This window comes from Phycodurus eques, chromosome 9 (genome assembly GCF_024500275.1).
Source record: "Phycodurus eques isolate BA_2022a chromosome 9, UOR_Pequ_1.1, whole genome shotgun sequence".
Taxonomy (NCBI): Eukaryota; Metazoa; Chordata; class Actinopteri; order Syngnathiformes; family Syngnathidae; genus Phycodurus; species Phycodurus eques.
The window spans coordinates 8,121,930-8,136,579 of record NC_084533.1 but is presented as its reverse complement, the minus strand read 5'-3'; the positions used below and the strand labels follow the sequence as shown (position 1 = coordinate 8,136,579).

General features: G+C 40.6%; 1 protein-coding gene across 4 annotated transcripts in view; it reads right to left on the bottom strand.

Annotated features, from left to right (window-relative positions):
- Positions 1–14,650, bottom strand: part of ccdc88b (coiled-coil domain containing 88B) — a 55,082-nt gene that overhangs the window by 36,782 nt on the left and 3,650 nt on the right. For 3 of the 4 annotated variants that reach the window (XM_061685543.1, XM_061685545.1, XM_061685546.1), the window contains exons 3-9: positions 13,888–13,996; positions 7,388–7,457; positions 7,164–7,222; positions 4,719–4,802; positions 3,904–4,044; positions 2,122–2,267; positions 1,182–1,263 (exon numbers count right to left, since the gene is read on the bottom strand). In XM_061685543.1, coding sequence (XP_061541527.1) covers positions 1,182–1,263; positions 2,122–2,267; positions 3,904–4,044; positions 4,719–4,802; positions 7,164–7,222; positions 7,388–7,457; positions 13,888–13,996 — 691 coding nt within the window. The remainder of the gene's footprint in view (positions 1–1,181; positions 1,264–2,121; positions 2,268–3,903; positions 4,045–4,718; positions 4,803–7,163; positions 7,223–7,387; positions 7,458–13,887; positions 13,997–14,650) is intronic. The other variant, XM_061685544.1, reaches the window with a different exon arrangement.

Here is a 14,650-nt window from a genome sequence, read left to right as displayed (position 1 = left end):
ATTATGTGTTAACAATAAGCTTGCAAATTTCATGGCAAAGTTATGTGGTTGTTATAAATACACAATGTATAATTGTCTTTGTTTTATATGTAGTTCAGTTTTAAAGTTCAATTGGAAGTGGCATTAAACAGCTTGAAATCTCTTTTTTGAAGAATTGTTCACTGTGCTCTCTCGTATATCCAGACAACATTTTACCTGCATTATTGAAGGCGAAACAGGACAACTGGGTGTGAAATTATTTCAAATCATCATTTTCTTTCCATTATTGATTAATCTCATATAATCTTTGTATTCATAATTACCTTTAATAAATTAAATCCAACAAAAACAACTTCTTTTACAGTGACAGACTGTCACAGACTGACGTCTGCTAATTCAGCCATTTTACATTACTTATCCTCCTTAGAGTCACAGGTGAGGTGGGCAAGACGCCCTGGAATGCTGCCCAGACAATCACAGGGCATATATACAGGTACATCTGAATAAATTGGAATATATTTATTCAGTTTTATTGAGATGACATACCAAAATAAATTGACTATTGATATGATTTATTGTTCTCAAATTTGTCGTGGAACTGTGTGAGGCTTCAGGCTATGTCCCCATTTCATTTTCCAGCTAATAAATCACATCTGTAGTCATCTGCAGGCTTCGGTTGCACAATATATTTAGGTATGTCATCTCAATAATTTTGAATGAATATATTCTAATTTATTAAGATGTACCTGTACAGTAGACTAACAACCATTCACACCCACATTCATGCCTATGGACAGTTTAGAGTCAATTAACCTAACATGCATGTTTTTGGAACGTGGAAGGAAGCACCCCCACACCCAAAATAAATCTAAAATAAAAACTCCTCGCCAAACTCAATGTTCTACAGAAAACATGGACATGTTTCTTTAATGACAGACAGAGAAAAATAGATTTTTTTTTCTCTCTGTGCCGCTGTTCTGTATAAATAGTACTAGACGCGGAATGGGCGACGGAATTTGAGTTAAACCAACCCAATACTGGAATTATTTTTCCTCTACAGTGTGTAAACACACCGACTCCTCGCAGCTTACGTAGGTCCAACTCGTTTCAAAGTAGGCGTGACATAACCAGCGGCAATGTACTGTTGTTAAATATATAATGCGTCTCAGTTGAGCATTGGGTTCCTGAAGTAGCACACAAACCTTTATCTGAAGCTTTTTGAGCTGCTCCTCCATCATCTGAATCTCCTGCTTGTAGTCTAATAACTGATCACCTTTATCATCCCTAAAAGACAGACAAAGTGGAGCATTCACGGTTTTTCTGACGTCTCTTAAAGTTTAACCAGAACGATAAAAGTTACAAGTAAGTTGGGCGGCTGTGGTTCAATAGGTAGAGCGGGTCATCCAGTGACAGAAGGCGACCTAGTTCGAATCCTGGCTCCAACTGTCTGCATGTCCAAGTCTCCTTGGGCAAGACACTGAACCCTAATTTGCTCCCAGTGGCCCTGGCAGCGCCTTGCATGGCAGCAGTCGCCCATTGGTGTGTGAATGGGTGAATGTGAGGCTTTGTAAAGCGCTTTGAACACTGCGATAGTGTAGATCAAGCGCTATATAAGTGCAGTCCATTTACCATTTTACAAGTGAAAAGAGAGCCAGAATGCATGACCAATAACAGTAAGTGAAATTTGCGGCACAACGGTTGGGAATCACTGAAGTAAGGAAGAAACAGATGAATAAATAAGCCCACACTAATGGACACATTAACCTTTTATCAGAGGTAATTAATTTGAACTGGAGTCAACATTGATCAATGAGCGCAGCCATGCTGGTCTGCTACCCATTTTATGGAGATTATAGTAAAATGTACAAAAAGTAAAGCCCTCCATTTTTTTTTTTTTTTTTTTTAAACATGGTATTTCTGGGGAAATGTAAAAGATTTGTTTTGCAATGAATTAATGTCGGATTTTTTTTTTTTTTTTGCCATGCTAAAAGAGGGTAGCACAGTAGGTTTGGTGCATGTTCAATTATCAACATAATATTTCAATTATGATTTCCCACAAAATTGTTGTTCTGGCAGTGATGCAGCACCTGCAGGTGCTCCCCTTTAATGTATGCATGCGTCTTAATGTGCTCACACACTCACAGTTGTTGTTTCAGCCGGCGCACTTTGGCCTTGCTGTCTGCCAGCTGCAGTGCCAGACCTTGGGGAGGCTCGTCATAGAGACCACCCAGGGCCGCCAAGGGTGAGTCAACATGTGCCTCCCGCTCCCGACACAACTCTGCGATGCGCTGAGTGAGGGTCAGCAGCAGAGTGACAGTGTCAGGAATGTGGGAAACATAGACATAGAGAGAAGGGTGAGAAATTCAGAGGGCTGTGCAGCGACCGTCATGATAAATATATCAACAAATAAATATGTGAGCATGTGATATTGAGCAAATTTAGATACTATCTTTGGATTTTCATCTATTATTAATTTATGTAACTATTCCACAATTTGTGGACAGAATTTCATCTATCCATCCATTTTCTTTACTACTTATCCTCACTAGGGTCACGGGTGACTTCGGGCGAGTGGGTACGCCTTGCACAGGTTGTCAGCCAATCGCAGGGCACATACGCTACTGTATAGAGTTTGACAAACAACCATAGGGACTCAAATTCATACCGACAGACAATTTTGAGTTTTCAATGAACCTAACAAGCATGTTTTTGGAATGTGGGAGGAAACCAGAGTACCTGGAGAAACCCCACACAAGCATGGGGGGGGACATGCAAACTTTACACAAGAGAGCCTGTGTCGGTCTTATTTGTTTCTGTAAAAAGCTAATTTTCATAAGCTTGTCTTATACAGACAATACTTGTCTTGCAAGCGTATTTAATTCACAATATATTGAGTGTGGAGGCCTCCAAGAAAAGCAACATCAGGGATGTATCCACTGGACACTTAATCAGACCTGACCAGTCTCATAAGATCAGATACAAGAGCTGTATCAAATGTTTGCCAATGCAACGCTAATAATAATAATAATAATATACAGTGTAGAGAGATACAGTGTTCCCTGTAGCTTCCTAGTTGCTCATGCCATAAGTTGCCAGCAAAGCATTACTTTTCCAGTAGACCGGGCAGCAGTGACCTGTCTAAATGAAGCTCCTCCCCTCACTTCAGCGTAGTTCCTTGGCACCAAGATGCCGCTAAAGCAATCTTTTGGCCTGAGCACAAAAACGATGAATAGGTGAGTGAGGATAGGTTGCAAGAAAAAAAATCTGAGAATAGGTGAGTTTGCCAAGTAGCGGATCACGAACATGCGGAGGAGCACTCTATTCATTCAACAGTACGTTATAGCTGTGCTGTGTGGGCTCTACCAGTAGTTTGTAATAGTGTAGAACTGTACTTTGTTTTCGAAATAGCAAGAGAAATTTTACTCTTGAATTGGAGCTTACGAGATTGTGTAGTGCAGCATGGTGGGTGGTGTAGTGGTCAGTACATCTGCCTCATAATTCTGAGGTTGGAGGTTCAACTTTCTTCCTGTGTAGAGTTTGCATGTTCTCCCCGTGCATGCGTGGGTTTTCTCCGGGTACTCCGGTTTCCTCCCATATTCCAAAAACATGCATGTTTGGTTGACTGAAGACTCTAAATTTTCCCCAGGTGTGAATGTGATTGTGAATGGTTATTTTGTCTTTATGTGCCCTGTGATTGACTGGCAAACAGTCACGGGTGAACCTCACCTTTCACCTAAAAGTCAACTGTGATAAGCTACAGTTCAGCTGTGACTCTAAAGACGGCAAGTGCTATAGCAAAGGGATAGATGGAAATTGTGCGGGTGTGCCGAATGAGTTATTGCTGTCTCTAAACAACAGGGTGTATAGAATGGAACAGTTCAATGCATCATTAATGGATCATGTGTTTATGTTATTTGAGCATACCTCTAGGTGTGTGTCTCTCTGTGCCAGCATGCTTTGAATCTGTTTGGCCATGGAGCTAAACACCAGCCTTAGGTCTGCACCTTCCACCTCCAGCAGCTCTTCCCACTGGAGCGGCAACACCGAGTGCGGATCCTGAGTCACCTGCAGCGAGGACACGGTGAATTAGGTGGGATCCAAAACATCTCGTCCTTCAGTCAGCAGTGCGAAAGCCAAGTAAGATAAACCTTTTTGAATGTCAAAAAAATAACTTATGCGCCTCCATAAATGGCCCACTCACGCATGAAAAACCAATGATCACTTGGAAAGGAGTGGAGGTCGGAAATGTCAGGTGGAAGTTACAAGCAGCAAGAGGAGGCTTTTATCCACGCAGGGAGTACACCATTCTGATTTAAGAGGCAAAGAATCCTGGAGCAACAAAGAGTCACGGACGACCTGTTGTTACTGTAATTTCGTCATGCTGCTCTGAAACATGCTGTTTCTGTAAAGTGGGCAATTATTCACGCGGTGTATTTTTTGTAAATGTCCAACTGGCTTGCATGCTTGATTGAAAGGAGCAGTTTGACAGAAAATGAGAGCAGGGATAGAGGTTCATGGCGCCTATAACAGAGGTGGAGGTCCTTTCAGGCTGATGGTGGAATAAAAAGTAGCTATTTTTCACGTTTTACTCAATGGACAGTTTAAAAAAAAAAAAAAATGTTTGCTCAATCCTTTGAAGGAATAAACGTCTCTGTAGAAAATCTCCCCATAGCTGAGGGTCAGTCTGTAAATAATAGTAAATTCATTGTGGATTTGGTTCAGCCTGCACCTGAGCGCACCTGTTGAATGCAGACGGCGAGCGCAGCCTGTGTCTTTATGTCCAGAGATTGGATCTGCTGAATGAATGTCTCTTTACGTTCACACTGCAGATACAAGAGATGAACTTAATCAGGAATGTGCACTAGTAGAACAAGAAAAGCTTTCATTTCAGTACACTTGACAAGCAAATGTCTCTTAAGCAAGCAATAAACCAATCTTTTTTTTTTTTTTTTTTACCTCAGGGCCCAACTCTTCCTGTACAAAGTGGCTTGGGGCCTATTCAAATATTCTATTCAAATATATATATATATATATATATATATATATATATATATATATATATATATATATATATATATAAATGGGCCCAGGCTACTTATATATTTGACTGGGCCCAGGCTACTTTGTACAGGAACAGTTGGGCCCAAAGGAAAAAAAAAAAAAAAAAAGATACTGTGTGTGTGTGTGTTTGTGTTTAGCAAGTTAATTTTACAAACATTTTTACAATGTGATCGACATGATGACATTTATCATAGGTACTGCAAAAAACCTGCACATAAGAAAAGGTGTCAACCAGGCTAACAATTCATGGAAAAAAAACAAGCTGCTACAATGAAAAGTTTAAAGTTTCAGGTCAGTAATACATAAATGATTAGTGACTAGATTTTACCACAGCAAAGAAAAGAGCGCCCCGGGAACTACCCTGAGAATGCCCGATCTCTAAGCTAAACAGGTTCGGTCGGTCCTGGCTAGTACTTGGATGGGAGACCACCTAGGAATGCCGGGGTTGGGCAGCAGGCTTATCACTTGCTCCCGTAAAAACTAAGGATTACAGAAACCGCAATTGCGCCCTAATGTGCCCCATAGCAGTGAGAGCTCTGAGGGGGGGGGGAAGCGGGGCTGTTTTCTTTTCTTTTAAAAAAATAAGAGCGCTGGATGCTAAGTTTCTCAATGTCACAAAAGCTTTGAAGTCTTCAGTGCTTTGCTGGATAACGTTAACCCACGTACTGGGCTCTCGCCACTGCCTCATTTCCCCCCTTCACAAAGCCGTATGTAATGAAACCAGGACCATTTTTTTCAATAATGTAGTACCTTTGGTAAGGTTTCCTCATCATTTTCATCATCATTTTTTCCTATTAAATATGTATGAACCATTGGACTGACCTAAAACTGTGAGATTGTGAGCCATAGAGGCCCTCTTAAGTCCGTTGGACACATGTAAACCTAAATTTAAAAAAATTTCTTCTCCGACGGCATGGTGACCGACTGGTGACTGGATAGAGCGTCTGCCTCACAGTTTTGAGGACCGGGGTTCAATCCCCGGCCCTGCCTGTGTGGAGTTTGTGTGTTCTCCCCGTGCCTGCGTGGGTTTTCTCGGGGTACTCCGGTTTCCTCCCACATCCCAAAAACATGCGTGGTAGGTTGATTGAAGACTCTAAATTGCCCGTAGGTCTGAATGTGAGTACAAATGGTTGTTTGTTTATGTGTGCCCTGCAATTGGCTGGCAACCAGTTCAGGTTGTACCCCGCCTCCTGCCCGATGATAGCTGGGATAGGCTCCAGCACACCCGCGATCCTTGTAAGGATGAGCGGCTCAGAAAATGGATGGATGGATGTTCTTCTCCTTAAACTTCCTGTAGCATTAGCAGTAATGACCAGGTGTCCCAATACTTTAGTGCATATAGACCATAGGTCTCAAACTGGTGGCCCAGGGGCCAGCTACAGCCCACCAGATTATTTTATGTGGCCCGTGAAAGCAAATCATGGGCGTAGACTTCATGTTTCTTGCGAAATTCAAAATTGCAAATTGTCTTCACTTTTAATCACATTGAGATATTGCAAGCCTTTTTTTCTTACTAATTCCCCTTTTAAAATAAATGTTATAACAGTTAAAAAAAACATTTTTATAGGCTTCTGATTTCAAAACTAGTTACCCATCAATTTATTGTGTATATGTAATTTTATGAGGTGATAATTCATTTACAGTGGACCTCCGCTATTGGCGGGAGATTGAGCCAGACCACGTACAGCAAAAATCCATGTCTCCATGTCAAATAAGAATTGCCTTATTGAGTATTGAATAGGCGGCGATGAACCGCCAACGATTGTTATCAGGATTTGTTCCCCACAAAAACGGAAAAACAAAAAGAAAAATGAAAATCAAAATGAAAAATAAATTGAAATTTTTTTTGGTGTTGTGCCACTTTCTGCATGGTGACATTTGGCTATGATACCAACACACATGACTTGAAGTTGACCAGGAATTGAGCTCTAAAATTATCATCATGTTAATAAATTGGTTAAATCCCACAGTGTTTGGCATATAATCAGTCTGACGCTCTCAAACAAGCCAAAAGTTGGGAAACAATTGTACAAGTGAGAGACGTTCTAGCAAGCCACATTTTGTTGGCTCTCTACAAGTAAAATTGTAAATCAGTCAGTCCAACTCAATGGTGGCTGTCTCACCTGCACAGCACTTCCGAGCAGGAGCAGCAGCAAGCGCCTCAGTTCCTCCACTGCTGCCTCTGAACACACAAAGATACAGTAAATGTCATCACCGTCATTATCATCACCGGCATCACCTTCTTGTCATTATCACCATAATGCTTTGCGTAGTTGAAGACTGGTGAATGACGTAGAATGGCTATACTGCTGCACAGATAGGATCAAATAATATTATTATCTTGTACCTGTGAAGGGGTCCTGGCCCAAGATGGCGATGTTGGGGAGCGGCATCAATATCAACTGCTGCAGGTCCTCCTGTACACAAAAGTCATTACATGTGTTCAGTCTGGGGAAAAAACATTAATACAGTTTCAAGGTTGAATTAAAGCATTTTTAAAGATTACAAGCATAAATATACATCAATTCCTTATCATCTTACTTATTTTGTTCAGTTAGGTTAGGTTTTTGTCACATTTTCAGGTAAAAGAGGATTTTAAAATATGCCAGATTTTGACATTCATTGTAATTGTACTGCTAAAAGGCTGAATTATATTTATGTGTATAACATTTAAATGAAATTAATTATTTTCATGTATGACGTGATAGTCAATTAAACCCAAACAACAGCCCACATTTGTATTTTTTTTTTTACCCAAATCTGTTCAAATTTCAAGATTCAACATTTTCTATTAATTTCATAGGGTATGTAGTGTACAAAAAAAACAGGCTGACACAAAAACGTCTGACAGTTCTGACAGGGCAAATAAAACATTTTTAAAGACGTGAAAACAGAAACAAATAAAAACATCAGTTTCTGAATATTTGAATTTAAATCATTTTTCTGTGAAATAAGAATTTTAAAAAATGTCTAAAGCTCCTGTTCAGCACGCAAATATTGTGTAAAAATATAACTTGGGTGTAGCAAACGTTTTGCTTGGAGTGGAAGCTTTCCCACAGTTTTACGCCCTCATCAGCTTGTTCACATCTCCAATGTACAGTACACAATGTCAGTGGAGCATGATGGAAGACGTCCAGTAGTGTGATTCACCTGCTGCCACTGCCATGACACAAACGCTTGTTTTGTCCACAAAGTAGCAGCTTTGTGAGTAGTTCTTTTACTGTAACAACATCTTGATGTTCTCTGTATCAAAAGAATGTGTTTCATTGGGGTCTATTAATCTGTTCTACTGAACAAAAACCCTTTGAAAAAGACTGGAGAAGCAAAATCTCTTGTTTCCAATACAAACAGGCTGGCGGAAAGTTTTGATGATGATAATGATGCAGACAATGCCGGTTCACTGAGACCAGACATGCAGGATGAGCCAGCATGTGGCGAATGTTCAGTATTCCTTCCCCAGGGTAGGTACACTTGCACACCACTTCAACAAACAACATTTTTGTTCATTTTTCAATGTTTTTTTTGGGGGGGGGGGGGGGGCGGGGGGGTTGAAAAGAATGGAAAAAGAAATAATAATTTCCAGGGTCATTACTCTCTGGGTGGGTGGGTATGTAGGTAGGTAGGTGGCACAGACAGACAGACAGACAGACAGACAGACAGACAGACAGATAGATAGATAGATAGATAGATAGATAGATAGATAGATAGATAGATAGATAGATAGATAGACAGACAGACAGACAGACAGACAGATAGATAGATAGATATAGATAGATAGATAGATAGATAGATAGATAGATAGATAGACAGACAGACAGACAGACAGACAGACAGACAGACAGACAGACAGATAGATAGATAGATAGATAGATAGATAGATAGATAGATAGATAGATAGATAGATAGATAGATAGATAGATAGATAGATAGATAGATAGATAGATAGATAGATAGATAGATAGATAGATAGATAGATAGATAGACAGATAGATAGATTTGTGAGCTGTTCTATAGCATGGATGTCACCACAACTTGAACAAAATCTTGTGGCAAATAATAGCAAAGTAAAGTAATATTAAATGAAATTGGATAATGTCAGATGTTGCTTGTCCAGAAATTCTGGGAATTCATTTCTCGGGGCGGAACAACTTCAAGCCTTTGTTTAGTTTTTGTTTTTTTTCCCCCCACACACAAGACAGGTAAACAGTGCCCCCTTTCCAAGCTGCTAATTTGCCATGAATAGAGCCTGGGCTTCAGTGGCTAGGACCAAACTATTTTGCTGTTAATTAAAAAATGATTATTGTCACAGAGCCACAGACTGACTTTAGCTTGCTGCTCCACCACCTGTTCACATTTTGCTGCTGTATCCATGGACACACAATGAGCCGAGGGCGGGGGGGAAAAAACTCCCAATTACAGTTCACTCTGCCGCATCCTCCAAGTTTTAAGTGCATGCTGATAGAGAGGCAATGTACGGAGTGGGATGTGAAACAGTTGTAGCTCTGTACTAGTCATTGTGCAGCCTAACAAACATCTTGCAGGAAATTCAACAGGTTTATTTTGAAGACTGCAGTTGCTGTCTTCATGCTCATAGGCAATTTTCTCTGAACTGTGATAGCCAAAAGTTTTGTGTAGTATAATGTAGACATCACCATTTGGCAACATCATCAATATGCCGCTTATTCCACAGATTAACGACATGCCAAACACATGCGGGGTTATCTGCAGCTGCTCTACACTTCTTCCAGCCTGCATCTCTAGTAGAAGTGTTTTCCATAGCAGATAAGTAAGAATTAGTCCTGATCTCTCTACAAGTCTGCCTCTGAAAAATAATCGACTGCTTTAAAGTTCCACCAGGCTTCTGGCTTGCACGAGTGAAGAGAATTCAAATCCATCTGCAACGTTATGATTGCCATGTCTCATAGTGTTCCGTTTGGCCCGCTGCTGATTGGAGGCTGTCGAGCTTGATGGATTTTTACACACCCGATTTGAGCTGTAGTTTATCCAACTTAATTAAAGCGTTACTTTTGGATGCTCGTTAGCTTTATATCTGGAGGCAGGGGTGATACATCCAGATTTTAATTGCATCTTATATTGAATAGAGCCCTGCCATTGGCTGGTGACCACTCCAGGGTGTATGCCGCCTCTCGCCCAAAGTCAGCTGAGATAGTCTCTAGCTCACCCGAAACCCTAAAGAGGACGAGAGTAATACTGATGGATATTTCAAGTCCCTGTAAAGTGAAAATAAGTCTTGTGACGTTAACACAGCAGTGATGAGTTTTGTTAACAGCCCTGATCAATTTGAACGATTAAAAAAAAGTATATAAATTGTGACTTCAAAGTTGTGAAAAAAATCAAGCCGTTGTTTGTCTCAGACACTGTGGGCGTGTCCGCTGAATGTGTTGAAAACACACTCTGCTCAACTGTCAACTTTCAATCAATTGCCACTGCAATGAGCTAGAAAAATGGATTCTACTTCCTCTAGGATCTTTATTACACCTATACTGTACATAGCTACATGTTTGATATAGCCACTCAAAGCTTCTGTAGACTGGAATATATCCCACCTTTATCATCGTGGGGTTTTTCCACTGCGCGACGAGGCATTTTAAAGTGGCCACGCCAGCATGAAGCCGCTGCCCACATGCTAACTGTCACGTCAGATTTTGTCCCGCCCCCCTCGCTCTTCTACCTTCTTTCTGTGATGTGCTCACACACACACGGCCAAACACGAGGCGCTCTAAAGCGCCCATGCCAGCCCGAGGCCCGGTCCACAGGCTTCAGATTTTTTTTTTTACCCTCACTTTTCCGCCTTCTCTCTGTGATGTGCACACACTCACAGCTGAAAATGAGGCGCTAAAGCGGCCACACCAGCGGACTATGCGATGATGCATTTTTGGGGTGTAGGTATAGTATAGCCAGCCAGCTAACTGTATGTCACAAGTGCCCTGCTCTTTGAATATGTCTTCAAACGTGTAATTTATTTAGAAATTAATCTCTGAATTAACTTTACACGGTCTTTAAAAGAGAGCCTTGATTCCATAACAAATAACATATACTATCAGCGCTTTACATAAAAAAAGTTAATGTCAAGCCCTGTATGGTATACATAAACTCATAGTGGTGTTTTTGTAATAATTTATGTGTGTTTGTCTGTATGACGTCCTGTTCCTGGAGGCTGTCTGTTCAGGGGCAGAATCGGCACAAAAACAGGCCGATTGTCTTTATGTGTGTACCTGGCCTAACTCGCTTCACTTCTCCATACACTAGCAGAGTGCCTGTCCATCACGACCGTAGCCATCTATGAAGCAAACAGACGGGTTTGCATAACCACCAATCGGAATTAACCTGGCACTTCATTCCACCATTTAATAGCAGACATTTCCCATGTTGAGCCAAATTAGATTCCATAAGACACTGCTGGATCACTACAGTATAGTTGCCATTGTTTATGGTTGAAACTGCGACGGTTTTCTGTCCTCTGACTTGCATTCTTGATTAATGAAAAAATTCATTCATCCACCTCGTGCCAGTCCAAAATGTTCACCCTACTGGCACAATTCCAGTAAGTCAAAGTAACCACAGAAGAAAGCTCGATTCCTATTCCATTATTCCTGTCTGTCTGTTAATTTTATTTATTTGTCTGTCTGTCTATAAACAAATCTGGCTCATTACATACTTTGATTGTTTTGGTTTAATACTGGACTAGTGGAACCAAACGTTGCTATTGGTCCTCTGATTTAAAGCTGCAAATACTTGACTCTCCCTAGGCACTGGCACGCCATGCTATGCCACTGTTAAAACTTTATTTCATTTGTGAAGATTTATAATGAATCCCTAATGCTTGACGTAGTAAAAGACTATGTGTCCCAAACATATTTATTTATATCAAAAAAATATGGCTGGCTTGTGTCAAACGTGTGTCTTACACTGACTTCACGTAAATCAATTATCACTAGCGTCAGAGACTTGTGCTGCTCTGAACTTTCAAGGACAAGAAATGATTCACAAAAAAATGAGGAAATGAAACCTTGCTGTTGCGATGTGTGTGACTAGTGACTCCACCTGACTGGTGCTCAGGGAGGCTTTCTTTGTCTCATCAATCCTGCTGGAGAGAAACTAGTGGGTAATTCCTTCAAATGACACCAACACATGAGCACTGCACAAAAATGATACTGCAACTTAGTTGATAAATGGTCTGTTCTTTTCCTCAATACCACCAACCACGATGGCGGCTAAAAGAAAATGGCCCAATTTGCTTCATAATAGAGGAAGGAAATGTTCGGTTTCATCTTCTTGTTCGTACAAATGCTCTGCCATCCCCTGAGTGCACTTCCAACTATTTACAATATCCCTCAGAGGAATGTTCTTGTAGTGAGACTCATAGTTGCTTCATTTTTCCATCTTGCTGTTTTTGCAACCTTACAGCTAGAAACATGCTCCTTCATCCCTCTCTCTCTCTCTCTCTCTCTCTCTCTCTCTCTTATAGCCTTGAGTTATGTTGTAGGAGAAGAATGTTTCTGCCTTTTAAGAGGCTTTTCTATTTATAATGAGCTGGAAGTTGTTTCAGTACTTGCACCAAAATAGCCATTGCAGTTTTTCATCTGGAAATGCTTTTACGGCATATGCGTTTTTGGCAAAGCAAATCTTGTTGCGCTTACTGGCCAGAGTCTCATTAACAAATTACCCTTTAATTACTACATATAATCCCTGTAAAGTGAAAGTCAATGTCTTGTAAATGTGATACACCACAGGGAAGAGTGTTGTTAACAACCCTGCCAAATTTGAATGATTAAAAAAATTGCACGGTATGTAAAATCAAAAATAAAACAGCTCCCTGCTCGACTGTCAACTGTCAATCAAATACCACTACTCCTACTTATTTTTGAGCCGCGAAAATATGTACACTTAAAGCCTCTGGAGCCTGGAATATATCCCGCTGGGACGTCGTACGGCTTTCCATGCCATGACGAGAGGCACTAGGCACCAGCTAGCTTGCGAGCTAACTGGGGCTCCTCTTGGACCCCAAACTCGTTTGTGGCATCACCTCTTCACTTGGTACTCTGTCGGTGTGTGGGTGAACATACACAGACAACCACGGAAAATCAACCCTTTATTAAACATGGCGGATTTTGTGTAATTCAGCCTGTGGCTCACACTACATGGCAGGCAATGCTTTGTGTTCTACCATATTAAGGTTGCCTGAATAACACAAAACACAAAAAAACTTGGGAAATTAAATCACAACACCGAGCTGTTCTAAAAATTGTGGCATCCAGCAAAGATGCATTTTCGGGTTGTAGGCATAGCTAGTTAGCTAGCTGCACGCTGTAGTGGAAGAAATCGGCCAAGTATTTAAAACTCACAATTTCGCCAAAAAACTGCTGATGCCAACAAAGGTGCTCAAGTTCTTATAGAATGGAGGAGGGGGGAGTCAGGCCTGAGCCAAAGTGTGTCAGTGGGCTCTGTTTTAGCCACACAAACTGAAAAAGTGAAAAAAAAGTTTAACGATTCGGTACTCCATAGTTCTCAGTCCTTGCACGTTTTCAGCAATTATCTTCATGTAGAACGTGTTTAGGAACATATCTCTTGAATTCACTTTGCAGTGTCTTTAAATGTATTTTTAGAATGGTGAATCCATTGCAAATTCAAATTTATATAGGCATGAACTTTCTAAACACACAGAAAGAAAGGCGATGAGTACTTGGAGTCAATCATGTAAGGAATCTTAACCAGCGTTGTGTGTATAAAGTCCAAACACTAAATCTTCGTACGCTCTACTCTGACGAATTCCTTTGTGATAATCGAATGTAGCATCTTGACCTCTCTCGGCAATCCCTCCCCTACCTGGTAGAAGGCTCGGAGGTGTCGATTTAAGATGGAGAAGTTCTGTATTCTCTGCATGTAGTCATCTGTCTCGCTGTCGTACAACCTCTCCACCCTTGGGTTAGGGTCTCTGGGACACATAAAACAGGCATAACATAGACATGGAAGTCTATTTATTGCAGTTTGATCAAACAGCTCAGTGTCACATTTGCTTCCCCCCCAAAAAAATAAATAAATAAAAAGTATGTAGTGGTGGAATTCTGCAGCCGGTGAATAAAATTTTAATGAGATGACACGCCGCCAGTGAAAATCCTCATGCAATTAGCTATCGAAATAACTGAGGTTAAGTCAGGCCAAATTAATCAGCCTTCCACCCTTCCTGTCTTGTCAATTGCAGGAAATATGAATGTGGTTAAAAAATTAACACTCTGATGAGAAATTCAGCAGAGATGACTAACAAGGCGCCATGTATGCAGAACCTATTTCATGTTTCACTGAGTATTTGTGGCAAATATGACTGGAAGACGCATTAATGACATTTATCAAAGTAATGATAGAACAATGCAAGCATTATGAATGTGAGTGTGACAAATGTCTTATCAAGTAAAAACTATTTTTAATTAGAATCATGCTTCATAAAATAAACTTCAAAATATGTGCATATTACATTTGTGCTGCATTTTTCCTAACCTGATTGCAATGTTACCCTTGTTAACCTTTTAGGCTTGAATACTTTCACTGCTTTATATCGTCGGATTGGCACAGAACACTGTATACTACTATC